At 54.4% G+C, this 25,001-nt stretch overlaps 16 protein-coding genes across 16 annotated transcripts; 8 read left to right on the forward strand and 8 right to left on the reverse strand.

The window, feature by feature from the left end:
• Positions 1-35: 35 nt before the first annotated feature.
• N7510_006768 (putative para-hydroxybenzoate-polyprenyltransferase Coq2) lies at positions 36-1,283 on the forward strand (the record flags this gene model as incomplete). The annotated part of the gene is made up of 1 exon (XM_056978693.1): positions 36-1,283. One exon carries the CDS (start codon positions 36-38, stop codon positions 1,281-1,283), a length of 1,248 nt encoding a protein of 415 aa, XP_056831736.1.
• A 44-nt stretch (positions 1,284-1,327) lies between these two features.
• Positions 1,328-2,111, reverse strand: N7510_006769 (putative flavoprotein; the record flags this gene model as incomplete). Its single annotated transcript, XM_056978694.1, has 2 exons — positions 1,328-1,727; positions 1,783-2,111. The coding sequence occupies 2 exons, from the start codon at positions 2,109-2,111 to the stop codon at positions 1,328-1,330; spliced, it is 729 nt and encodes a 242-aa protein (XP_056831737.1).
• Positions 2,112-2,241: 130 nt separating this feature from the next.
• N7510_006770 (monothiol glutaredoxin GRX5) lies at positions 2,242-2,749 on the forward strand (the record flags this gene model as incomplete). Its single annotated transcript, XM_056978695.1, has 2 exons — positions 2,242-2,265; positions 2,318-2,749. 2 exons carry the CDS (start codon positions 2,242-2,244, stop codon positions 2,747-2,749), a joined length of 456 nt encoding a protein of 151 aa, XP_056831738.1.
• Positions 2,750-2,944: 195 nt separating this feature from the next.
• N7510_006771 (ethanolamine-phosphate cytidylyltransferase) lies at positions 2,945-4,443 on the reverse strand (the record flags this gene model as incomplete). Its single annotated transcript, XM_056978696.1, has 4 exons — positions 2,945-3,262; positions 3,313-4,087; positions 4,152-4,269; positions 4,323-4,443. The coding sequence occupies 4 exons, from the start codon at positions 4,441-4,443 to the stop codon at positions 2,945-2,947; spliced, it is 1,332 nt and encodes a 443-aa protein (XP_056831739.1).
• A 177-nt stretch (positions 4,444-4,620) lies between these two features.
• Positions 4,621-5,655, forward strand: N7510_006772 (uncharacterized protein; the record flags this gene model as incomplete). Its single annotated transcript, XM_056978697.1, has 2 exons — positions 4,621-4,829; positions 4,896-5,655. The coding sequence occupies 2 exons, from the start codon at positions 4,621-4,623 to the stop codon at positions 5,653-5,655; spliced, it is 969 nt and encodes a 322-aa protein (XP_056831740.1).
• Positions 5,656-6,140: 485 nt separating this feature from the next.
• Positions 6,141-6,776, reverse strand: N7510_006773 (putative mitochondrial protein sorting (Msf1); the record flags this gene model as incomplete). Its single annotated transcript, XM_056978698.1, has 2 exons — positions 6,141-6,560; positions 6,624-6,776. The coding sequence occupies 2 exons, from the start codon at positions 6,774-6,776 to the stop codon at positions 6,141-6,143; spliced, it is 573 nt and encodes a 190-aa protein (XP_056831741.1).
• Positions 6,777-7,143: 367 nt separating this feature from the next.
• N7510_006774 (uncharacterized protein) lies at positions 7,144-8,823 on the forward strand (the record flags this gene model as incomplete). The annotated part of the gene is made up of 6 exons (XM_056978699.1): positions 7,144-7,417; positions 7,485-7,792; positions 7,891-8,014; positions 8,074-8,183; positions 8,243-8,748; positions 8,799-8,823. The coding sequence occupies 6 exons, from the start codon at positions 7,144-7,146 to the stop codon at positions 8,821-8,823; spliced, it is 1,347 nt and encodes a 448-aa protein (XP_056831742.1).
• A 466-nt stretch (positions 8,824-9,289) lies between these two features.
• N7510_006775 (DUF1761 domain-containing protein) lies at positions 9,290-9,846 on the reverse strand (the record flags this gene model as incomplete). Its single annotated transcript, XM_056978700.1, has 3 exons — positions 9,290-9,424; positions 9,477-9,781; positions 9,831-9,846. 3 exons carry the CDS (start codon positions 9,844-9,846, stop codon positions 9,290-9,292), a joined length of 456 nt encoding a protein of 151 aa, XP_056831743.1.
• Positions 9,847-10,641: 795 nt separating this feature from the next.
• On the forward strand, positions 10,642-11,441 carry N7510_006776 (uncharacterized protein; the record flags this gene model as incomplete). Its single annotated transcript, XM_056978701.1, has 2 exons — positions 10,642-10,883; positions 10,952-11,441. 2 exons carry the CDS (start codon positions 10,642-10,644, stop codon positions 11,439-11,441), a joined length of 732 nt encoding a protein of 243 aa, XP_056831744.1.
• Positions 11,442-11,539: 98 nt separating this feature from the next.
• On the reverse strand, positions 11,540-13,646 carry N7510_006777 (rRNA-processing protein MPP10; the record flags this gene model as incomplete). Its single annotated transcript, XM_056978702.1, has 2 exons — positions 11,540-12,974; positions 13,015-13,646. The coding sequence occupies 2 exons, from the start codon at positions 13,644-13,646 to the stop codon at positions 11,540-11,542; spliced, it is 2,067 nt and encodes a 688-aa protein (XP_056831745.1).
• Positions 13,647-14,201: 555 nt separating this feature from the next.
• Positions 14,202-15,286, forward strand: N7510_006778 (oxidoreductase, short-chain dehydrogenase/reductase family; the record flags this gene model as incomplete). Its single annotated transcript, XM_056978703.1, has 4 exons — positions 14,202-14,256; positions 14,315-14,753; positions 14,801-15,045; positions 15,099-15,286. 4 exons carry the CDS (start codon positions 14,202-14,204, stop codon positions 15,284-15,286), a joined length of 927 nt encoding a protein of 308 aa, XP_056831746.1.
• Positions 15,287-15,698: 412 nt separating this feature from the next.
• N7510_006779 (NuoB/complex I 20 kDa subunit family protein) lies at positions 15,699-16,554 on the reverse strand (the record flags this gene model as incomplete). The annotated part of the gene is made up of 4 exons (XM_056978704.1): positions 15,699-15,793; positions 15,841-16,196; positions 16,250-16,451; positions 16,512-16,554. 4 exons carry the CDS (start codon positions 16,552-16,554, stop codon positions 15,699-15,701), a joined length of 696 nt encoding a protein of 231 aa, XP_056831747.1.
• Positions 16,555-16,971: 417 nt separating this feature from the next.
• Positions 16,972-17,610, forward strand: N7510_006780 (uncharacterized protein; the record flags this gene model as incomplete). Its single annotated transcript, XM_056978705.1, has 3 exons — positions 16,972-17,016; positions 17,073-17,363; positions 17,419-17,610. The coding sequence occupies 3 exons, from the start codon at positions 16,972-16,974 to the stop codon at positions 17,608-17,610; spliced, it is 528 nt and encodes a 175-aa protein (XP_056831748.1).
• Positions 17,611-17,674: 64 nt separating this feature from the next.
• On the reverse strand, positions 17,675-18,898 carry N7510_006781 (ACP S-malonyltransferase; the record flags this gene model as incomplete). Its single annotated transcript, XM_056978706.1, has 1 exon — positions 17,675-18,898. One exon carries the CDS (start codon positions 18,896-18,898, stop codon positions 17,675-17,677), a length of 1,224 nt encoding a protein of 407 aa, XP_056831749.1.
• Positions 18,899-19,199: 301 nt separating this feature from the next.
• N7510_006782 (putative nuclear pore complex subunit Nup133) lies at positions 19,200-23,323 on the forward strand (the record flags this gene model as incomplete). Its single annotated transcript, XM_056978707.1, has 3 exons — positions 19,200-19,478; positions 19,565-19,634; positions 19,686-23,323. The coding sequence occupies 3 exons, from the start codon at positions 19,200-19,202 to the stop codon at positions 23,321-23,323; spliced, it is 3,987 nt and encodes a 1,328-aa protein (XP_056831750.1).
• Positions 23,324-23,544: 221 nt separating this feature from the next.
• N7510_006783 (uncharacterized protein) lies at positions 23,545-24,576 on the reverse strand (the record flags this gene model as incomplete). The annotated part of the gene is made up of 3 exons (XM_056978708.1): positions 23,545-23,794; positions 23,847-23,980; positions 24,412-24,576. The coding sequence occupies 3 exons, from the start codon at positions 24,574-24,576 to the stop codon at positions 23,545-23,547; spliced, it is 549 nt and encodes a 182-aa protein (XP_056831751.1).
• Positions 24,577-25,001: the final 425 nt, after the last annotated feature.

The following is a 25,001-nucleotide window of genomic DNA, read 5'->3' on the forward strand; positions in this document are numbered from 1 at the left end:
TGACCCTTTCTTTCCCTTGCGCTCTCTCTTCTACCATGTCCCTCTCTCCCTCCTTGCTTGTTCACCGCCAATGTTGTCAGACAAGGCCCGGTCTCAGCAGACGATATCATGCGCGGCTCTCGGGATTTCATGACCCCGTTCGTCGGTTGAGGACGCTGACCAACAGTCAATGTTCCTATACCCGACTTCCCCTTGTCTCCCGGTCACGATCAAACCTGCCGAGTGCCCGGCGCAACTCACATTCACCTCCGACAACACCACCGCTCGCCGCGACGGCCAAAAACCCTGCGACTCATTACAACCCGCCGACGACAGGCATAGTTGCATCTTTACCGAAATCATGGATTCCCTACGCTGAGTTGATCCGACTGGACAAACCCACGGGCACATACTACCTCTTCTTTCCCACGCTCTTCTCCACCCTCCTTGCGGCGCCAATGGCAGTCGGTGTCACTCCACTACAAGTGCTCGGGACGGCGGGACTCTTCTTCAGCGGCGCAGTGGTCATGCGAGGCGCCGGGTGTGCGATCAACGATCTATGGGATCGCAACCTGGATCCTCACGTCGAGCGCACCAAGTTCCGGCCCATTGCAAGAGGCGCCCTCTCACCACCAAAAGCCGTGCTGTTCACGGGCTCACAACTACTGGTTGGCCTCGGCATTCTTCTTCAATTCCCCTCCCAATGCCTCTGGTATGGAATCCCCAGCTTGCCGGTGGTGGTGGCTTATCCGCTCGCAAAACGCTTTACCAACTATCCTCAATTTGTACTGGGTCTTGCATTCTCATGGGGGGCGATCATGGGATTTCCCGCCTTGGGCGTGGACCTGCTCACTAATCAGGATGCCCTGATCGCTGCGGGTGCTCTCTATTCCAGTTGCATTGCTTGGACGGTTCTGTACGATATGATATATGCACATATGGACATCAAAGACGACGTGGCCGCGGGGATCAAGTCGATTGCCCTGCGCCATGAGCACAACACCAAGGCTGTGCTAACGGGACTGGCAGCAACTCAAGTGGCGCTGCTGGCGACGGCAGGCATGGCGGCAGGCTGTGGGCCAGTCTTCTTCGCCGGCAGCTGCGGTAGCGCCATTCTGTCGCTGGGACTCATGATCTGGAAGGTCCAGCTGAAAAGTGTGCCGAATTGCTGGTGGTGGTTCAAAAATGGGTGTCTGCTGACGGGGGGAGGGATCACCTTGGGCCTGCTCGGCGAGTATGCGGCGCAATCCCTTGGTCTGTACGATAGCACGCGATCCTCGGAGCAGCCGGGGTTGACCGAATGATAACGGTGAACGAAGTAGCTCGGAAGGACCATTGTTTCGCACTTTCACGAACTCGCCATGGGTCCTGGGAGACCCAGGTGATCTTGAACAACATTGACAATTGCTTGCCAGTCCATCATTGCACCAGTCCCGACGTCTCCACAGGCCAGGGCCTTCTCGATGGGAGGCAGGACGGTCACCCAGCCCTCGGGGTTCGACTTGCTCCACCCCCATTCGTCTCGTAGGACCTTCAACTGCTTCTCGGTAACCGGGTGTCTCCACATCGCGGTATTCGCAGCAGGGGCCACAAAGATCCTCGGTTTCTGCGGCTTGAACTCGCCATCCACCATGCCAGTTGTATCCCAGGCCCTGATCACCGAGAGAAGGAGGTTGTCGGACATTCCCATGGTCATCTTGGCCATGATATTGGCTGATAGCGGTGCGACCAGCAAGACATGTGCCCATCTATTGACCAGCCAGTCAGCTTATGGCCTTGATAGCAGTGGCTTCCGGAACGTACTTTCTGAGTTCAATGTGCAGAATGGGATTTCCACGCTGCCAGGGAGTAGTCCACTCATCCTCGTTCCGGTAAATTCCATCTACCCCGGCGATCTGCCGTAGACTGTCCAAAGCAGGTTGCTCCGCGCTCTGTCCCAACAAGAAGTGCTCTGCGCTCTCCGTGATGATGATGCGAACGGAGACATTGGCGTGGCGGCACAAGGCCTCTGCGATATTTGGGAGCTTAATAGTTGCCACGGAGCCAGACGCGGCCAGTAGAATATGTATTTTGCCGTCGTCCAGGCATTGCTGGGCTGTGAGGGAGGTCGCGCTCGATTGCGAATCCATCATCGCGGGTTGGTGGAGGAAGCAGAAATGACGTGGGGCAAGGATTATTAAACAATCACTCATTCATTCAGCTTCTTTCCGTCTTCTTCTTCCTCCAACAACGTTTATTGTTCAGCGAACCACACCAGTTACCATGTTTTCCCGAACAGCCTTTGCGGTGCGTTGACTCTCATGACTGCGATGAGTGAGTCCATCTAATCGATCAACAGGCATTCCGCCCGATCTCGCGGCCAACCTCCGTCCTGCGCCCAACCCCGGCCTTCCGCCTGCCCTCCGTCCTCCAAGCCCGTCTGCTATCCTCCGAAACTAAGGCGGCAATCGATAAGGCCGTGGGCTCTGCGCCCGTCGTGCTGTTCATGAAGGGCACTCCCGAGACGCCGCAGTGCGGTTTCTCTCGCGCCAGCATCCAGATCCTGGGTCTGCAGGGCGTGGATCCCAAGAAGTTTGTCGCGTTTAACGTCCTCGAAGACCCAGAGCTGCGTCAAGGGGTGAAGGAATACTCCGACTGGCCGACTATCCCGCAATTATACCTGGACAAGGAGTTCGTCGGCGGATGCGATATCCTGATGTCCATGCACCAGAACGGCGAGCTCGCCAAGATGCTCGAGGGCAAGGGCGTTCTGGTCGCGGCGGATCAATAACGGGTCGTTCATGTAGGTGTTATTGTACAATTAGTCTTCACATCAAATGCTATACCCTCCGCAAACAATATGGCCCAAGAGTGAATAGATAGCATTACATTTTATGTCTAATCGTCAAGCCTCAGTTGATGGGGCCTCTCTTGTATGTACAGTTGATCATCATTACACAGGGTCGTTTTTTTTCCCTTCGCTCGTCTAGGCAGACTGTTGTTCTCTTGCCTTCACCAAGTCCTCCGCAACCCCCTTTTCCAGTTTGGCACGCTGCCGGGCTTCGTAGGCTTCTCGGCTCTTCAGAATCCGGCCAACGATCTCGCCAGCGTTGACATGTTGGAAGGCATGATGCGGGACTTCACAGAAGATACCCATCTCCTTTGGTGCCGCGTACGGGTCATACGTCAGAGGAATAAAGGTGGTCGGCCCGTGATAGACGACATCGGGCGTGCCCAATGGCAGGGCCTCGAGGTATGGCTTGCTCGGAGTGAAGGGAGCGGAGAAGACGACGGCATGGATATACTACGAGACAGTCAGACCCGAAAATTGAATATGCAGAGGCAGTAACTTACCCGACACTGGAGCACACAAAGGCCACGTTCAAAAATGTTCATGATCGGATAGTTCAAACCCTTCCAGAAATTGATCACGTCGTCATCGTGGATGCCCGCCACGATATAGGCTGGCGCATAGTCTTCGTTGTGCTCTCGGAGTCTTTTTTCCTTCTGGTCTGGCTCATACCAGCCTCGTTCGCGGCCCTTTGCTTCCTCCAGATGCATAACCTTCCGCAGGAATTCAATGTGGCCCGAGGAGAACAGATCAAAGCCCCCGTCGACATAGACAATGCGCTGCCCGGGCTTAGGGTCTTTGCCCCCCACGAGGGTCTCAAATGCGCCGGCCTCCGCCACCACATGGTCAAGCTTGGCGGGCGCGGAGCCAACCCATGTCCATACCTGAGGTCCCGGCTGCAGGCCACTCTCATCCGTCGCGTAGTCCCGGACACGTTGCAGAAGATCGGCACCGAAGCTCTTGCGCTCGTCTGGAGTTCCCGATCCTTCTTCCCCGGAAAGCACGTTCTTCACGGATTTCACGAAGTGGTTCTTAGTGCAGAGGAGCATGCGGCCGACGAGATCGGTGGTGGATATCCCGGGGGTCCGTTTGACCACGCGAAAGCGACCCGCGGCCTTGACGAACCGATAACAATCGTTCCCCTCACTGTCTGAAGTGATATCGTCCCCATGGACCACGTATTTGCAGCCGTAGTGGGAGACCCAGGGCAGGTATGTCACATAGGGTGCATGGGGAACACTCTGAGTGGCCCATCGACACGCATCCACGGCGGCGCAGCTAAATTCGAGTGCCACAAATGTCAGTCCAATCCGGATCCGCTCGCGCAGACAGTAAGACTAACCGTTCTTCCAGGGACATCACCGTTGGACCCTTGTTCTCGAGGATTGCTTGATCCGAGTGGATGCCGACGAAGAGTTCCTTGCCCAGGCGGCGGGCTTGCAGCATGGCACCCGCATGACCTAAAAAGGGTCAGACCATGCGTCCAATCCCACATCTGGGGACCACTACTCACCGTGGTGGCTAAAGTCGAAGCAGCCGTCGACCCAGATGCGGTCCTCGGAGATAGGCACATCTTCCTGGGGATCGACGGGCCATTGGCCGGGCACAGGGATAGCAGGAATTTGGTCGTCCATGGGAATTACAGCGGGATCAAAGTAACAATTGGGAGACAGAAAGAACAATGGAGAGGGGCAGAAGGGAAGATCGGTGGCAGTGATTAATCAATTAGTGGGGAAGGAACAAACAAGTTAGCTGAGCTCTCCCTTTCTCTCCTGAGTTGGACCACGCCCTCCCCCCCCATTCCAACGATGATGAACATTTCGTCCTCCTTTGCCCCCAGTCTGGCCCGCAAAGAATCGGCCAAGTCAGGCCTGGGCTATGACTCTCATATGCCTCCTCCCGCGCCCGTCCTCGGCGGCGGAGGCGGCGCATTTGGCCCCCAGAGCGCAACCTCGATCTACCAGCAGATTCACGACATGGCTGCCAAACGAATCGCCACCCTAGAGTACCTGAGAAAAGCGTATGTGATGTGATTAATCCTCGGAGTCCAGTCCATTGTCTAACTCTCCCTGGTCCCGGGTCACAGCCATGAGGGCCGGGTATATTGGTTCAATACAATGCATTTCTCTCGAAACGATATCGGACGCATGCCCTACTTCGAGCCGCGCAAACTCTCCCGTCGGGCGGTCAATTATCTCCTGCTGGGCCTGTCACTACCCTCGATCCTCGACGTCAATACCTCGCCGAGTGAGTACCTCCGAGCGCTGAATGCACTATTGCTGGAGTTCGAGGCTTTCCAGCAGGTGCATCCGCCTGATGGTGGCTCCTCATCGAGTCTCGCGCGTGCACGCATCCCCCAAATGTTCAAGCGGGCGACACACGGAGGCACCAAGACACGGCGTGCCAGCTCGGCTACCGAAATCGGTCTCCCCATGCAGCTCAGTGATCCGTCTGATCTCAAGAGCGCGGGGGGAGCGATCACATCACCGACGTCCGCAGCTGGGTCAGGCATTTCGTTCCCTCTCACGGAGTCTGCAGATCTTCTTCCCGGCGAGGAGTATACCTATCTCCTGACGCCGTCGTTGCCCTTTGAGCCGGACTTCTTTGAGACCTTTGCCACGCTGTGTGATGTCTTGATCGATTGCTATAGCCGACTCATCACCTTGGTGTCAACCCCGACCATCTGTACGGTGGCCCTCGGAGAGGCCTTCTCCAAGGCAGATGCCAGACTGCGCAAGATCATGGTGGCGGGAGCGGTACGCGAGTTTGAAGATGCCAGCCGGACTGGCGTCAAGAATGAAGTGGCGGGCGTGAGCCGGGTCGTCCTCGGAGGTCTCCTGGGTTGACGGTCGTGACATTTGCTTTCAGCGAGCAGGCAGTCGTGGATGCTGCCTTTTTTCCTTTTTTTTTGGATGGTTTTCTCGGTGTTTCGGTGTTGGCAGCTTTGAACTGAGCCTAGAGGTATCCAGCCCTCGGATGATTTACGATGTACGAACATGAGAGAGTCTGAGATCTATATCTGAATGCATCTATTCCCTGATCTATATCAAAGCGATGGTTCCACAGAAAAAAACAACAGGAGGGCACTCAGAAACAGAAAAGGAAGACTTTTTGGGGAGACGTGTCACATCGTAAAACAGAAATCGCTTCCGTAGCGAAGAGTGGTCCTTTGCGTAGGAAATGTATCCATCAGAAAAACAATAAATGAAGAGAGAACGCCAACGAGCGCCAAAGGCTTCGGATATGCAGAAAAAGAGACGCCGAGATATGCAATCGCTCGATGCAAAGAATGACAGAGTGGTGGTGGGTTCGTGAGTGATCAACGGCGGGTTCAAGCCTGGATGTGCTGGCTCTCGAGATCCCGCTGCTCGCTGAACACGCGACGGCTCATCTCCAGGACGGTTTCAAAGCCTTCTCGGCCGCGCTTGGCATTCTCTCGGAATCTCTCGACGCTGGCCTCCTCCACCTTGTTCTTGATCTTTTGCCACCCACCGCACAGAGCGGTAATTTTGGCTTCCTGCTGGAAGTCGGTGGTGGTTGTGGGCTGGGTCGATGATCGTTGGTAGACCACTGTTTCGCGGACGCTGAGGACATTCGACCATGTCAAGTTGGTGGAGCACATGGTGACCTTCTTCGAGGCCGGGTCGACGTAGGAGATCTCATAGACGTGAGAGGTGGCACTGCCGCCGAAGAGCGAAGAGACCCATTGCGGGGCTGACTGGTCGCAAGTGATGAGACGTTCCGTTCGCAGCTAGGAGAAGGGTCAGCACGCGACGCCAGTTATAAGCGAGAATCGGGAAGAGAGAGGACTCACGATGCCGGTGGTCTCGTCGATAGTCCGAGAGAGCGTGTCGACTGCCACGACATGCGGTGACTTGTCATTCCACGGGCAGTACTTCCTCCAGTTTGCCGTGGATACCTCGTCCCACGAGTAGTCGAACGTGCACGAGGACGAAAAGACCTTCATAGCTAGTGAATGTTTTTGCAGGGACACAAATGGTCCGGAGGCGATGGGAGTAACAAAACGAACGATGGGATGAGAGGTCGCAAAGAGGAAGCAAAAGAAGAGGCAAACAACAATAATCAATCAAGTCGTACCTGCAAAAAAGCAGCAGTGGGGAGGGAGGCGAAGAAGATGAGTAATAATAATCAGTCAGGAGAAGAGGAAAAAATGGATTTTCTTCCGGATCAGGGCCCGTTCGGGCTTTCCCGGGTGGGTATTCATTATGTCAGCGATCCGGGTCAGCTGACATCTGAGGCACTATTGTTGTTTGTAGTACTTCCAAATTATACTTCTTGATATTCATCTACGCCTACGCATCCATCACCCCAACATGGTCGAACTCCGAAAACGCAAGGCCCCTGCGCCGCCCCCCGTGCCTGACAAGAGAAGCAAGCCTGCCAAGCCGACCCCAAAACCCAAGCCGGCTGAGACAGACCAGACCCCCGCGTCTCCAGCCCCTAATGTGGATGACACGATCGATCTGGAGACTTTTGGCGGCGAGGTCGAGACCAACGACGGCACCAAGACCACTCTGAAGCAACTGGTGGCGGATAGCGAATCGGGTGTGGTCCTGTTCACCTACCCGAAGGCCTCAACTCCGGGCTGTATGTCCTTGTGTCTTTCTTCCGGCAGTTATATCTCTTCTTGTTTTGTGACTGACGATGTGATCAGGCACCAAGCAAGCGTGCATGTTCCGCGACAACTACAAGCACCTGACCTCGACAGGGCTGGCCATCTATGGGCTGTCGACCGACTCGCCCAAGGCCAACACCACCTTCCAAACCAAGCAAACTCTGCCCTATCCGCTGCTCTGCGACACCCGCGCCACCCTAATTGCAGCCATTGGGTTTAAGAAAGCCCCTAAGGGCACGACTCGTGGAGTCTTTGCCATGAATAAGAAGGGCAAGGTGCTGCTGCGTGAAGCGGGCGGTCCGGATGCAACCGTGGATGCAGTGCAGAAGCTGGTGGCCAGCGGCAAGGTCTGAGAAAGGCAGGAGTCCGTACATCAAGACGGTAGATACATTGTAGTATGTAGGTAGGGGTTGGTTAGGGTTGTTAGGACTACTAAGTCACATAGTGTAATCCATCGAATCGGAGATACCATTGTTCCGCTCCGGACGCACTCCCGTTCCAACACCTCCACGGACTCTCGAAGACTCCCAGACCTCAAACACTGGGACAGACTCTCGCCATTTCAGGAGGTAGGTGTACCGCCAACCCGCAGCATAGATCTTGTGCTTCTAATTTGGCCCGGCTCTAGAGTTCAATGTGCTGACTTCCTCGGTCCCAGTCAGAGTCTTTCCATTCATCATGGCTCGCGATGTCCTGAAAGCCGCCAAGTCGGCATCGCACGTCGTGTCCGTTGCTCAGGTTGGTGGAAACGCCCAGTCTATGCTCGGGACATGTCTCACTCCCCTTTCCCTTCGCAGAAATACACCGTCCCGTCCACCGGCGTCTGGGAGCGGATTCGTCGGGCGCTCGCCATCGACCCCAACCGCTCATCCGGTGTCCCATTGAACTCGCAGTACCGTCTGCCCACCCCAGGATCTCTGCCCCCTCTGGCCTATGATGACCCCGTCACCCTTCTGGCCGCTGACATTGCCGACAACCCTTACTGGAAGCGCGACACCCGGAGGAACTACCCCCGTCTGAGCACAGTGAAGCAGGCCGATGCTGTGGGTCTTCTCACGGTCGGAAGCCAGGCAGCCCCCAAGGATAATGTCTTGAAAATCGGAGAGGCCGGGGAGAAGCAATTGGTCGCCGTCAAGGAAGAGGGTGAGGAGCGCGGTCTGGCCGCCCTGTTTGAGAAAGATAAGAACAGCATCCAGGGTGTTTTGGGAGCCAGTGGCCTGCCCCCAACTCCCTGCAACCTGAATTCTTCCTCACAACCCAAGTCCAAGTACGAGATCAATTCGGATCAGGGCTACCCCGAAGTGTATGTCTCCTTGTGACTTGATACGAGTCTGATACTGACCATGGACACAGGTACCCCTGCCGCACGTTTGTTTGATTAGATGAGATGATTGGGTCTGTCCTAGATGGCAGGGTAGTATTATTGTCAATCGATTCAGTGTTCATTTTTCCCTTGCGATGACAGTGCTCCCTGTCTTTTCCATCTACCCGTGTAGTTGCGGGTGTGTCATTGTACTGTAGATACGTACGGGAACGAGTCTTGGGTGCTTCAATGGCATGGCTTGACTGTACGTTCCTAGTTACTGATGGTGATTGAGCAAACCAGCACTTGACCTCTGGTCGCATCCGAGGGGCATTGGTTTTCTTTCTACCGTGCCCGCTCGGTAGCCAACGGTCTACATCCAACGAGACGATCTTGAAGAAGAACAGAGGTGATTTACGCAGTGTGGATGAAATGGTTACGCAACGGGCATCAAATCCGTGTACATGTAGTTACAGAACATCGAGAAAATCCGATTGTAGCTGTACAAATATCACTCCAGATGGACAAAAACGGGGATTATCTAGTCAAACGGGTGGGTGCGAGTCCCCCACCAGGTCAGGAACAAGCTGAGACCGACTGTCTCAAACACCCGAGCGACTCCACCGACCGCGACGGTATCGAGAGGTCTCTTCTCGGTGAAGATCTGGCTGATGAACTGTGTCGCCTGAGTTAGCAAAGGGTTGACGGTTTGAGTTTGGTCAACATACGCTCGGGGCAGAGCTGGCCATGAACACCAGAGTTCCCAGGTAGGCAGCGCCCTTGTAGCTGAGCGTGCCAGTGGCGTTGATCAGGGCCGCGACACCGTAGGTCTGCACGGCGCTTCCGACCAGCGAGCTTCCCCACGCGGCAGCGGCGCCCGCGGCTTCCTTGGACTTGATGAACTCTTCCTTGGAGTTGGCGGCCTGGGCACGGTGATAGGTGTCACCGAACACGGGGGCCAGGATGCCGAGGGAGGCCGTGTGGGTGAAGATGGTTCCCATCGCGATTGCGGAGGGCTTCACGGGGGGCAGATCTAGGTCGGTGGTTAGACTGGCTCCGCAACAGTATACCTCTCAACTCACAGTGCAGGGTAGTCATGATGGGTATTGGTAGTGGTGATGGGTTTGTGGGCTGTGAGATGATAGTAACTATGGAAAGTCAAGATCTAGGGAAAGCATGGCAGGCGATGCGCCTTATTAACGGTTTGGCATTCGGTGACGTCGTCATGATCGCGGGTGATGTCATCCGATCGAGGCCAGCTTCACCTTGGAAGTGGATTGGGTTTCTTGAGCACCGTGCCTTGCAGGAATGTATCTAGATTTAAATAATAATAATTATATAGTAGGCTAAAGAATTAACAGTCTAGTGTTGGGGTGTGGAGTCGGTGGTGATAATGGATCGGGGCAAGCTGAGTGTCCTCGGATGGATGTCTAGTCAGTGAGTGATCTACCTACTCCAGAGTAAATCAGTATCTGGCATCTGCGTGGTCGAGTCATGGGGATGATGGCAACTTGGAACTTCTTTTTGGATACAGAGGTGTTTCAACCAGGATGGCATCGGAGGGTCTATCATGGTGTGCGGTCGCGCGATATATATTGGATTACGCCACTTCTTTCCTCCCTCTCATATTAACAATAATAACAACAACAATAATAATAACTGTTCGTCTCTTCCCAGATACCCCCCCCCCCCCCCTCCCCCCTTTCAAAAAAATCCCAAGCCGGTAATCCCTAAGTATGCAACTATCCACCACCCAGAATGCACCCACGCACCGAATGGCTGGATGTCCCTGCCGAGCGGATCCCGGCCCCAGCATGAAAATCTCGGCAGATCGACAGTTCTTCGCATCCTTCCTTTTTCATCCTGCAACAAACACGACGATATACATGTATCATGGACACTCCTACTACTGACTCAGACCCGGAATCTTTCGCCATCAGCGAGTCCCTGGCTCCTTGGCGTGACAACAGAGCGGCGGTGACCACCAGTGTCTCCCTCGATGGTCTCCTGCCAGTACCGTTACTTTTGAAAGAGGATCTCAAGGAAGGCTGCGGCGGGCAATTATGGCCGGCCGGCATGGTCTTAGCGAAATATATCATCAGTCGACACAATTCGGATCTGGGCGATAAAACCATGTCCGTTTCCTTCCATTTTTTTTTCTCTCTGGTGGTGGTTGTGCGGTCCGCTACTGACACCTCGCCAGCGTTGAACTCGGAGCCGGGGGTGGACTCGTGGGTCTCGCAATCGCACATGGATGCAAGATCGGACGAGCGCCTCTCTATATCACCGACCAACAGCCGATGCTTTCCCTGATGCAAGCCAACATTCAACTGAACCATCTCTCCTCGACCGTAGATGCCAGCGTGCTAAACTGGGGTGAACCCCTACCAGACCGCATCCCCTCGCACCCGGACATCATCCTGGCCGCCGACTGCGTCTACTTTGAGCCAGCGTTTCCCCTTCTCATCACGACCCTCCAAGAGCTCTTGGGCCCCAACTCCGTGTGCTACTTCTGCTTCAAACGGCGCCGACGCGCCGACCTCCGGTTTATGAAGATGGTCAAGAAGGTGTTCCTCATCGAAGAGATCCAGGACGACCCGCACGCCAGCACTTATAATCGTGAAAACCTGTTTCTCTATACGATCAGGGTCAAACCAGCTTCCAGAAAAGGATCAGCCATGAGAGAAGCATGATGTTAACAAATTAAAGGATAGAAGCATGTAATGCGATAGATAATATGATCAACCCATGAAAGCGCTCAGAAGAAACAAAATATACATGACATGTCTATCTACAACTTTAGGGTATCAGCACGGTTCTTTGCACTGGCACTGACTTTGCCCCCATCGAGATCCGTCATTCGGCCCTCCTTGTCGATCACCTTGACGCCGCCCTTCTTCAGATCCGACACCAGCTGCTGCTTCTCGGCCGCCTTGCTGGGCCGCTGTCCGACGGACTGGGTTTTCTCCTTGCTCTTGTTCTTCTTCTGCTGCCGCCTCAACCGGGCCTTCTCCTCCCGAGTCATCTCCTCCCGGGACGTAGTGGCACCATTCTTGAGGACCACTTCGCCCGCTACTCGGCCATCGTCTCCAGGCGCATAGATCTCTTGGGGCGCAAGTCCCGTGGGTCCGGCAGTAGCACTGCCTGCCGTCGGACGCGCCTCTTCCATCATAATGGTGGGAGCGTCGGTCACAACGTTGATGTTCGCCTGCGGGGCCTTGGGCTTGTAGTGCCAATTGGATAATGTGTCCAGCTGGGAACTGACCTCTTTCCAAAGGTTGTTGATCTCGGCATGGTCCCGCATCAGCTTGCGGTCCTTCGCATCGACAAAGTTCGGATCCGTAGCACGAAGATGGTCGGCCTCGTAGAGCTCTGCGAGGCTTTGCTGGGGCTTGGTGTCATCGAGCTCAAATCGACTCTTCTTGGCACCCCGCGCATCCGAAGCGCCTGGCCGACGGCGAAGCACTTCGTCAAATTCACTAGCGAGAATTCGACGCTTGACTAATTCCTCAATATCTTCGGTGGTTTCATTTGTGACAACCGGAACCGGTTTCCCGACTCTCTCGAAATCAAGGTCTTCCTCGATGAGAGAATTGACCGGTCTTTCCACAGCTCGGGCTTCTCCAGCAAGCATCCATTCTTTCTTCGCCACATTTGCCGCTTCCAGGCGACGAATTTCATCTGCAATGCGTGCGCGTTGTTTCTCGTGGGTGGAACGCTCACCCTGAGCGTCAGGCAATTCGTCCATGTCGTCTTCTTCGCCTTGATCAGAAGGCTCATCATCGAACAAATCGCGACGAACATCCTCCATGGCTCGGTTGATATCCTCATCCATGATGGTCTCTTTGGGTTGAGTTTTCGGGAGTGCGCGCGCCTTCTTGGTAGACACTTTGCGCGGTGGCGGAGCAAAGAAATCAGCATATTTGATATCGCTGGTGTTAACCCAGCCAGCAGCGTCATTTCCATCAGCGTCGGAAAGATTCTCATCGTCGTCAGAATCCGAGCCGGCATTGAGATCGGCATTGCCGAAAGTTGGCCCGTCCTCTTCGCTGCTATCATCCCCATCGTCCTCGAGGTTGCTTGGCTTTTTCCGTCCATCCTTCTCGCGGATAGTTGAAGCGTTTCCAGCGATGAGCGGATCCGTATGCCAATCAATCTCATCGCTGCTGTCCTCGTCTTCTTCTGGCGCGCCCATAGCATCCTGCCTCTCCAGCAGTTCGGACTGCCTGTTGAAATCATCGATATAGAAAAAATCCATCATTTAACCCAAATTTGTCATCTGCATAGGTGCCCGGGTCCTCCTCGGCAGCCGAGACATCGTTGTCGTCGTCTTCGTCTTCGGACAAATGTTCACCCATCTCGTCCGCCAACTCTGGATCCTCGAGGTCCAGATCAGAGTTCTCCAAGTCAGACTCTAAGCCAGTCCCCATGCTCCCATCGATGCTAGCCTCATCTTCGGAAACACCTGACAAGCTGTTCTGGCTGTCGCTGACCGATTGTGCGTCCTCAGGGTCCGAGATATCGAGAGATGGCTGCTGATGCTTTGAAATCAAAGCAATATCTCGCTCGATTTCACCTCCGGCAGACTCCAGGATCCTTGTCGCTTGTTCCCATATTTGATTCGAGGTGAAGCCGTCGACGTAAAGGTTTTTTAGCTGTAGGGGCTGCGAATCCTCCGGTCCCAACTCTGACCTCTTTCGCTTCTTGTTGATCTGTCGGCGAGCGAATTGAGCGTCTACGATTGATGCAGCCAAGGGATCGAGGAACTGTTTGGCGGAGTCGGCCACAGTGGAATGGAGATCGGTGGTAGGACGAAGAAAGGCCCACGGGGACGACAAAACAGACGGGAGCGTCTTCTGCTGTTGGGCTGATGCCCTGTCCGTGCGTCGTTTTGCCATGGAGGACGAAAAGGAGGGAGTGAGGTGTTACTTCAGGATAGAGCAGACAGAGGAAAGAAAAAAAAAAAAATGGATAAGATATGGATTACCTAAGCAGATATATACTGGCGGACACCTGAGGCAGTAACAAATCTATACTATCACAAACATCAAATCAACTAGTACATGGGTACGTTACTGCAAAAGGGAATCATTGCAAACAGGACACCCACGTCACCGTGATGTGGTGGGATGTGACTGTCCACTTCAAATCTCATTCAGCCACCGCCCAAACCGGCTCTGCGCTGGATCGCCAACCCGCATCTAGACCAGACGGAGGCAGCATTGGGGTGGGTTGATCTTTGGCGGCTCTGGTCTCCGAGCGCGCTTTCCAGCTAAGACAGCGTCTCTACAATAGGCGCGATGGAAATGCGGCGGAAGGCGTCATGGTGACATGTTTTCTCGGAGAGACCTTAGATAAAGCTTGGGCTGACCCGCTATCCTTCCGACCAAACCAGAGAGATATACCTCCCTTTACATTTTGAAAAGCTCACTGGTATCCGACAAAACATCAAGATGGTCCAATACACTGAGAGACCAGCCAGCGGGGAGAAGTCCCAGTTTCAACCGGGTACCTATCACATCACTCCCCTGCAATACCGTTGGAAACGCATTATAACATTGCCTAGGGCACAAGATCCCCATTCAACATCTGGACAAGCCAGGGCTGCAGCTGGACATGGAGGACCCTAAGCCGGTCTCCTCCTATGTCCCCACAGAAGATGGCGGATATCAGCTCTACAAGGCCGCGGGCAAGCTCCAGGGCAAACGAGTCATCGTCACCGGCGGCGATTCGGGCATTGGACGGGCCATTGCCGTCCTGTATGCGATGGAAGGCGCTTCAAGCATGATTGTTTACTTACCCTCGGAGGAAAAGGACGCCCAGGAAACCAAGAAAGAAGTCGAAGCGGCCGGCCAAAAATGCCATTGCCTCGCAATGGATTTGCGGAATAAGGACAATTGTTGCAAGGTCGTCGACACGGCTATCCAGTGCATGGGCGGCATTGATATCTTGGTGAACAATGCCGCCTTCCAGAATATGCTGAGCGACATTGGGGAGCTGGATGAGTAGGTTCATCTATACGCCCTCACTGCGGGTACTGACTGGGAACCAGGGCCCAGTGGGAACGAACTTTCAACACCAACATCCACCCCTTCTTCTATCTGGCCAAATATTCTCTGCCCCATATGAAGAAGGGTTCCACGATCATCAACTGTGCGTCGGTTAACCCGTACATCGGACGTGGTGATCTCCTAGACTATACAACGACCAAGGGCGCGATTGTCGCATTCACACGAGCTCTATCCAACCAGCAAATCAAAAAAGGCATCCGAGTCAATTGCGTATGTCCTGGGCCCAGTATGTTTCCAATATTCCCATTGCGAAGTTGGCTGCTCACACAAGGCTCTTAGTTTGGACTCCGTTGATCCCATCGACAATGCAGACCTCTGCCATGGAACAGTTCCATGAGGTGCCTATTGGTCGGCCAGGACAGCCCAGTGAGGTTGCCACATGCTTCGTCTTTCTGGCAAGCCAAGATAGTAGCTATATCTCCGGCCAATGTCTGCATCCCAACGGCGGTGTGATTGTCAACGGCTAAGTGAAATTGGAATCGATAAGACAGGAGAAAGGGCCGAGTGAAGCAAGACAATTCTTGCATATAAGAAAAAACCGGTGTGCTGTATACAAACCAGTGCAGAAAGTGTCCTATATTCTAGCCAATAGAAGATCCTTGGATGAACAAATGCCTAAAAGTGATCCATGTCAATATTTTGAGTTGCCCTGTCAGCATATATAACAATCAGACTAAAACAAGCCTAGAGCTGTAAGTGCTTTTTGGGGAATGGTGGGAAACGACGTCTTGAGCTCCTGAAAATGGAACAAAGGAAAAAGCTTGATTTGATATACAGCGTAATAAAACACAAAGACTCCACAAGGGGCTGGGCTATCAGACTGATGATCCTCAAAAGAAGGTATGACATGGTATTCCAGTCATGGGTCCCGAGGCACGTCTAGCGTCGGTACCACATTCGTGTGATTCTGGTGTGTCTCATCTTCTTCTGTAGCTGGAAGATGCCATACATCAGGGCCTCCGAGGTGGGTGGGCCTTGATCCAGTTAGTCACATCCAGTAGAATTGATGGAGATTACTCACATCCAGGGACATAAACATCAACCGGCACAATCCGGTCACAGCCTCGAACCACCGAGTAGCTGTAGTGGTAGTAGCCGCCGCCATTTGCACAGCTACCCATGCTGATCACCCAGCGCGGCTCAGGCATTTGGTCGTAGACCTGGCGAAGGGCGGGAGCCATCTTGTTGGTCAAGGTACCGGCCACAATCATCACATCGGATTGTCGGGGGGAAGCACGGAAGATAATTCCCAGGCGGTCCTGGTCGTATCGGGGCGTGGACAGGTGCATCATCTCCACGGCACAGCATGCCAAACCGAAGGTCATGGGCCACAGAGAACTTTGGCGGGCCCAGTTGGCAACTTGATCCAGAGTGGTTCTGCCAGGCAGTCAGTATACGGGCCAGGTCGAATTAGGCACAGGAGCACGAACAGGACATATTGCATGGCACCCTCCTTTTTCTCCTGGCTGGGCAATGGAACTTCCTTGCGAGCCTTGCCAGAAGCTGTAAGCTGCGAGCCAGACTGTGACTGGCGTTCAAGTGCTGTGGCAGATTTGATTGACGAAGTTGAGAGGGCGGCAATGGGCTGGGCTCGGGGGAGGGCCAGGGCCAGGGCCAGGCGTGGTCGAGCCGCTTGGATCCAATGTCAGTAGTGGTCCTGCAAGGAATCCTTGAATGGGGGAAGAAGCCTACCGCACAAGGCGCCCGAGATGGCCGGTTTCGCCATGGGCAGCATGGTTGTGGGGGACACCTTCTGGGGTGGGGAGAAGCTGGAAGGTCAATCGAGCCCCCGGATGACAGCGACTGGGTTCAATTGCAACCTGGCCTAGATGGGCACAGGCTTCGGAGAGGGGAGAGTTGAGCTTGAGGGGGTGGCAGGAAGATGTGGCGGCGATGATGGGAAAGACCAGGAGGACGAAGTTCAAAGCAGGGTCAGGTCAGACTATGGTAACATACGGCTTATGTCATACAATATACGAGAGCTGATTGGGGGGAATGTGACAGTACGGTAAAGGCGGTGAGTGGCTTGTCAATGGAATTTGAGCGCACCGCTATTGGAGGGCGGACGGGCCGCGGCCTGAGGCAGTATTATTGCCCAACTGACTGAAACTCCCCAACTTACTACATCAGCTGTACCTGATGTGAACACACCATGGCAGGCCCCAAGATTGCCTGCATCGGGGTGATCGGGAAAGCTGTATGTATACTCCTGGACAACAAGAAAAACCTCTGCTGATTCCCATTCCATCCCAGGACAACCCTCTCCACGTCTCCCTCTTCCCTCCTTATTCGGACTCGACCATTGAATTCTCCTTCCTGCTGAACTCCTGCCTGGACATCTTTGAGATCCGGAAGAAACACACCTCCGTGGATCAGGATCTGGGTCTACTGCAGGCGATCGACGAGAGACTGGCGGCTTATGGCTGGCTGACCACCACTGGAGTGAAGCTCTTGATCATTGTGGATCTATTCGGCCAGGACGAGGGCGCGGGGAACTCAGCAAGCTCCGCGATCAGTGGCCTGCGGGACTCCGATCTGAAGCCGGTTGGTTTTCTCTCGTATAAAGCGCCTCTATCGCACTCACTGACAAGATCGATAGGCCTTCCGAGCATTGCAGAGCGCCTATATCCAACTGCTACAGAACCCGTTCTATTCTCCCGATGATCACACACCATTGCCAGGTCACACGGTCGTACCCTCTTCTGCATGTCACCAAATATTCAATCCTAAATTCGTGGCCGATATCAAGCGCATTGGAGACTCGTGGGCGCCAGGCATTGCGGTTATGTAGATTTGTATCATCATCATTGAATAGATTCAGGGAAATTGGAAAATATGAAATCATGGTATCGTAGCTATACATGGATGGGGGCCGAGCCATCTGGAGACCTGGGCTCCGTCCGCTCCAAGGCGAGGATGGTTTCTTCCACCTCGCGAGGATTCGAAATCGCCCAGACGCCGCCGCCCTTGGTGTCGACGCGGCCAACTTCCTTTCCAACCAAGTTCCGGCCGATCTTGCCAGGTCCGATGCCCACCCACCGCCGTACTCCCTGGTCCTGATGGAGGTAGCGGATGCTGTCCCACCATCGGACAGTATCGATGCACTGTCGGGAAAGTAAATCCTTAAGGTCCTCTTTGGACCGAAACGGCCGCGCAGAGACGTTCGAAATGCACGGAATCAATGCTGGGAAACGAACATCGATATCCTCCATGGCGTTTCTCATATATTCCGCCGCTGGTGCCATCACAGGGCTATGAAATGGGCTATCACTTTTCAACCTCACGGCGCGGGGATCGTGTCCTCCAAATTGACGAAGCTGTACAAGAAGAGTTTTGATTCTTTCAATGCTGCCACTGAGTACGATTTGGTTTTTCGAATTGATGTTGGCCACTACCACCTGTTGGATTGACGGCACTGCGTGGTTTGAATCGTCCTCGGCCGTTCTGAGACTGAGAAAGTCCTGAACCGTTTTCAGCAAACTCTCCAGATGGTCGGGCTCACAGATGAGTGCCACCATTCCGTAGCTGTCGCCCGATTGCTTGGCGACCGCTCGTGTGCACTGGGCCATTACCTCGGCCCGGCACCGAACCAATTTCAGAGCATCTCCGAATCCGAGATAGCCGCCGGCGACCAGAGCAGAGAACTCTCCCAGGCTGTGTCCGAGAGTCACGTCTACGCGCGACTGGATATCGAATCCATACTCACGCTCCAAAATGCGAAGGATGAGTACTGACACCGCCATGACTGCGGGCTGTGAATGTTCAGTGCGATTCAATTCGGAGTTGGGACCGTCCGATATGATGCGCGAGAGTTTGAATCCTAGTATGGTATCCATCTCATCCAGAATTCTGGACGCGGTGTGGGGGAAGCTGTCCATCCAGGCAGTTGCCATGCCTACTCGTTGGACCCCATGGCCAGGAAAGAACAAAGCCGTATATAGGCCACGATGGGAGATCCCCGTGGTGGTAAGACGTGCTGGGGTGAATGAGGGACGCCGCCACATCGCCATGGCCGCTCCCAGGCGGCGGGACTTAAAAGGAGACATGTAGACTAGACTGCCGAACGCATGGCTACCCATGACGGCTTGGAGATAACACGGCGAAGGAACATGGTGGGAGTAGTCAGTCGAGTAACTAGTAGACGATTCAACTCATGGTTGTTTGCGGTTGAGAGGGGAGGAGACGGAGAGTGGTGGGAGGGCTTGCCATACCTGGCTCATCTCACCGCCTTCGGGCAATAATGGGCGCGCTGCTGCTTCTTATTTACATCTTCCCTTTCCTGCGTCTGCTTTCGCTTCCTCGTCCTCCTTCCTTCCCCACCTCACCTGGCCTGAACTCGGCCAGCGCGTGCTTGCTGAGCTTCGCTGCTTGTTCGCGAAAATGTTCGTCCCCAAAGCCGCTGCTCCTGGCGCACGCAACACTCGCCGGCGCCAGCGAACAAGCTCGGACGACTCCGTCAAGCCCCCCAAGGCTAAACGACAGCGCTCAGTTCTACGGCAGAAGGATGACTCCCCGTCAGACGCCCAATTAGCTGGCTTGCCACTGAGTGGTCCTGGCGATGTTACCACGGATCCGATGGAAACGGAATTTCATCTACCTCTCCGAGGCAGCAAACAGACTGAAGGCCTCAAAAATGACAAGGAGGGTGCAATTCTTCTAGTCAGTGGCCCTTGTGGATTTTTCTTTTCTCACATCCTTCCCTACGGCTTGCAAGTAACGTTGACTAATACCCTTCGAAAAAACAGTCCAGCACAGATTACTACACCGTGGAGCAACTTCCAGCGTTGCCGGATCAGATTCGAGGATTGCAGTCAGGTAACTACCGTTCTTTTGTCGTTGTTGACTGTTATTGACCCTGAACATTAGAGCCTCTTCGATGTTTTTTCGGACCTGGCCACGACCATGCCTTGGCCCTGACCCGCTCCCATGCAATTGTATGGCCCTACTCGGCACCCACTTCGTCCCCGTCCTCCTCAGAAACATTTACCGTCTCGATCCCCGAGTCATGCAGAGACCCCAATGGCCCAGTTCCACTTGGCATTCTGCTGTCTACCGTGACAGGAGGACATCCAGGTCTTCTCGTCCTCATCCCTTCTACCGGTAAAATAATTTACTGGGAAACCGTATCCAGCATCGCGTCGCTGGGGTTGTCTCGACAAAAGCAAAATGGCATCCAGGGGTCGATCTCTGGCTTGCTTTCTGGTGAACATGCTATAGAGATTATGAACGGCGAGCCCTCTGGAATCATTGCAACCTTTTCTTCCGGACGAGTGGCGCACATCACCGTGAGGGATTCGCAAGGGAAACCATCTGTGTTGGTCAACTTCCTTCGGAGCACAGTCGGTGCTGGGAGTGGCGGGTTTCTCGGTGGAATCAAGAATGTTCTCGGGGGTGGCTCCTGGAGAAAAGAGGTCACCGCCGTACGAACGGGCAGCTCCCACCAACGAGGCCAACGAGATGTGGTTATTGTGACTTCGGCTGGTCTGCTCGAAATCTGGGATACACATTGGAACCATGGCAACGCCCTCAAAAAACGATACGATGCCAAGGACGATATCGCAGCTGCGATCGCTCAGAATCATGTGAATACGACCGGCGAGCCAGATCTTAAGGTCATGGATTTTGCTTTTCCTGCGCAGCAGCAGGTTTTCGACGAGAACACCTCCCCGGTTTCTGAAGAATCATGGCGGCTTTTCTTGGTTGTTGGTTCCCCTCAATGGTTAGAATCCAAGCGACTCTTCCTGGTCCAGATCTGTTTGTCCGGCAGCGAATGTCGGATTCTATCAACACACCCGGTGGACCTTCACAGTGTGTCTGCCGGGCTGAACGAATTTAAGCCAAAGATATTTGTTCCCAGGTCGGAAGCGTCCGCTTTCATTCTCCTCGGACAGTCTCTGGTAATGCTGTCGCTCATGAGTGTCGAGGAGACGCCCAGCTCGCAATTGCTTCTGGATTCCAACAAATCACCTCTGCCTCTACAGGACACCATTCACTTGCGATCGGGCAAGGACTACGAAATCCTCGGTTGTGGCTCAGAAGATGAGCCTAGTGGGGATTCGTATGGCGCATGTGTCCTCATGGTTCGCAACTTTGGCGTTCTTCGCGTCACCGTATTCCCTCGCGATCAGGTAGAAGGCGATGCTGAAGAGGCCCAGGCGACCGCCAAACACAAGCTCGAGCAGGCAATTTTCTTTGGCACAATGGCCAAGAACCCCTTGAACCTTGCAGGCGAGAGTGGGTTTGACTTCCCTCCTGCTGAAATCGAGCAAGCCGCCCTTGAGATTTGCCATGAGACGATGCGATCAGACTCCAAATTCATTCCCCGTACAGCGATTTCAATCGAACAGAACTTGCGGCTTAGAGCGAAAGCCCTTGATGATCTGGTCTCCCTGCTATCTCGCAAAGGCAACCCTCTCAGCCGCCCAGCCCGATGGGAATTGTTATGGGCTGCGGAAAAGATTGCTGCTCAAAAAGCCATGTGGAAAGTTGGAGAATCTTTCAGAGGAGAAAGCGAGAAACCATTCCTCAACACTGTAATTGAGTCGATGAACGATCGGTTCAAAACACGGCTTGATCCCCAGCAGGGCGAAACTGACCCCGTACGCCAATGGTTCCTGAAAGATTCATTTCAGATGGAACACATCATTCCATGGATCATGAAAGCGATCAAACCCCGGAGAGGCAACTCTTCGAAACAAGCTCGGAAACTGTCAGAACAAATCCTGGAGGCCAGTGAGATTTCACTGGCGATTATGGAGACTGCCTTCCGATACCGTGATGAACACGCTGGATTGTATGGACTGGGCGAGGATTTTCTGGAGGATGGCGTCTTGGCCGATGGCTATGAGGATCTCCCCGAATTCTGGACCTCGAAGGCAGTCGGTTACACCGAAACAGGGCACCTGCTCGATTGGGAGCTTGACAGCTGCCGGGCGTGGATTCAACAACGGGCGTCAAGTGCGGACGCGCCGGATGCGCAGGTCTTGAAAAATATTGCGGAAAATAGTGCCCGGCATCTGCGCGTACTCGGCCAGATGCATCGTGAACGATTTCGCTGGCTGGCCGCCCAAGAAGACCCCCAACTCGTGGATGAAAGCGCCTCCATTGAGCAAACGCATACCAAAGAGCGCAAGTGGCAATTGTTCAAGCTGGCAGGCATTGGGCACCTCCAGGATGCCCTCAGTCTAGCAGAAAGATTCCGAGACATGGAGGCTTTGGTCGAACTCGTGATCGAACTTCAGGATCAAATGAAGAACCAAGGCTCCTCCGCAGATGTTACCCCCATTGGAGACCGTGAAGGCGTTGTTGAGCAAAGAATCTCGCAATATTTTGAGACATTCGGCGAAGCTTGGGCCAGTGCGTATTTTTCGCGGCAAATCTCGATGGGCCACCCAGGGGCGTTGCTCTCTATGAAAAAATACCAACCTTTTGTGACTCGTTTCCTACGGAAGAGTCCAGCTTACTTGCGGCTGAGCTGGATCAACGACGTGGTGGGCGAGGATGATTATGATACTGCTGCGGCGTCCTTGGAGCAACTGGCTCTCAGCAGTGAAACAAACCTTTGGAGTCACCAGGTGGAGATCTCGCTCGCGAAACTCGGTCGACTGGCTTCATGGGAGCGGTCTCAACCTGAAGACCCTTATCCTGCTTCACGGGAAGACATTCAGCGTCTTGACGATCATACCGCGATCGATGTGATCCAGCAAGATCTCTACAACTACATCCGGCCGGTGTTTGAAGGTGCAATTGACAAGAAGGCAGAAGTTGAGCTGGCCCTGGATTATTTCGGGAGCTATCTTTCGGAGGATCGGCCTTCCCTGCACGAGATCCTTCATGAAACTCTCACGACGATGATCAACCGACAGGTGGTTGGCGCTGATGACCTCCTGGATCTGTTGACGCTGATGGGTCCTGCGCAGGCTTCTGAAGACAAGGACAGCGAGACCTATCACGAAGCTTTCTACCAAGCACTACAAGTTCTGGAGCGCGGCCGCTACGCCCAGCAGATTGTGTCGTATGAGTCGGCTTTGCGGAAGTTGATCTGGCGGCGGTGCATGATCCGTGATGATTGGGAGGCTCGAGGGAAAGCGGCCGAGGAAGCAAACGGCAATTCGGATTCGTCTGCCACCGAGACCGCCCTCCATTACACGCTGGGGCTCTGCTTGGGTGAGTGGTGTCGCGATGTTGCCGGGATGAGCCTAACATTGTCTACAGAAAACCGCGGGATGACACACCCATCTCTCTACCAGCCTCTTTCTCCGACCGAAGCTCTGATGAGTGAGTCTGAATCGGAGGTTCTGGTCTCACGCTTCCGCCCTGAGCAACGGGCTCGCATTGCCCTGGACCTCCAGCGGGAGGACGATCTTCTCCGCCAGTATATCGACGCTGGCAAACTCGATTTCTGGTATCAAAATCTCCTGGCCTCTGCCGACACGCTATCCTCGGCAACACGTGCCGCCGACGCCACATCCGGGGATGCGAAGGCGCGATTGACCTGGGTTTGAATGGGAAGGAGGGCAGTTTCTGGCGTTTTCCGAAAGGGACGGATTGTATGTAACCACATGTACGGAATATCTTGAATCTTAGTCGCAGACCAACAATCATTCTACATGGAATAAGGTGGATAGGATCGGCAGTGATACAAGTGATATTATTGATTGCAAGCTATCTTTCAAGTCGGGACGCCCGGATCATCCGGCGCATCGCCGTTCCCTCTCCCCCGAGCTTAGAGACGCATTCCCCCGTTGTCGGTCTCGCTGTCATTGCTGCTGCTGGTGTCCACCTTGGTGACGGTGGCTTCGTTGGCCAGGACCTCATCCGAGGGGCCGTGGAACTGCTCCTCAAAGACCGGCTCCGGATCGACGGTCTCGAACTTGGTGCGAAAATCGGCCAGGCCTTGGGTGCTGCTGTTGGAGCGGCGCCTGGCATTGGTGAAGGTGTAGCCATAATCCTGGACTTCGTCTCCGGAGCGGCCCCTGACGGGTTATTAGTCTCATTGTTTTCTGGGGGATGCCACTGCACACTGACCAATTGCCCTTGCCGCCACCATCCTTCTTGGTCTTACGTGGATCCGCATCGGTGGGACCCGACTTGGCAAAGTAACGGGGCAGCTGGTCTTTGGGGGCGACGATGCCCTCTACCTGGTGGTCACGGTCATTCAGCTTGTGAGAACGAGTCACTAGGGTCGAGTCAGTTGGAAGGCCATGAAGAGAGAGGGGGGAGAGGGAGAGATACTATTTATTTGATAGATGATTGGTAATGGGAGGTGCGAGGGTGAGTGAACGAGAGAGGAAGGAAGGGAGATAAAGAGTCAATGAGCAGAGAAGGGGTGACTCGTGACCTCATACTGGATGAGGGGGGTGGGAATGAGATACCAGCCAGATACCTGCTGACGTCGTAGTCCAATGTATGACATCCCAAGTACCCGCTTCGTACCGCCCCTTGCAGCACTCCACTTTCCCCGGATTGCGCTATCCGCATTGGTCGTAGCCCACGGGATGTCTCCTACTTCCACGTATACGTGCAGGTATACTTCTACCTAGGCAGTGGACTACGGGAGGCACTTTCTCGATACGGTCTCCCCCTGCCGCACCTGCATCCACTCCTGTGTCTGCGTAATCGCATCCCCGATGATTCCCTCATCGTCACAGCCATCCCATTCCTCCCCCGCAAAGCGGATCGACATGCCCCAGACCACCGCGGTGGCTTGCCGATATTCCTCGCAGATCTGGGTCAATTCCTCCACCTTGTCGAGCATGCTGTCCGACAGATCTTCCACCTCCCCGGGATCTTTCCCCAGATGATAGAGCTGCCACTTCCCGTCCTCCCGCCCCCCAGCAAACGGCTCGAGCTTGTACGGGCCTTGCGCACCGCTCCCCGGCCAAAGAGCTCCCACCCCTTGGTGCCATCATCCCCATGGATGAACGTGGCTGCCGTCGTGCCAAGGCTCTTATTATCCTGCAAGAAAGGAACTTACATCATCGGGTCAGATTCGTCCGGTGCAGCGAAGAGGCCAAAAAACTAACCCGGGACCGGCCGCGCATGGAAGCCACGGCTCGTCCTCGATAGGTCCCTTTCTCTGTTCGGGCGGCTGGATGTTGGACGCCCGCAGATACCCATGACCGTGGAGAATGACTTGACCAGAGTGCCACCTTGCTGATTCTGGTGAAATCTGGGGTAGTG

This window comes from Penicillium lagena (genome assembly GCF_028827675.1).
Source record: "Penicillium lagena strain IBT 129212 chromosome Unknown utg000005l_segment0_segment0, whole genome shotgun sequence".
In the NCBI taxonomy this organism is placed as follows: domain Eukaryota; kingdom Fungi; phylum Ascomycota; class Eurotiomycetes; order Eurotiales; family Aspergillaceae; genus Penicillium; species Penicillium lagena.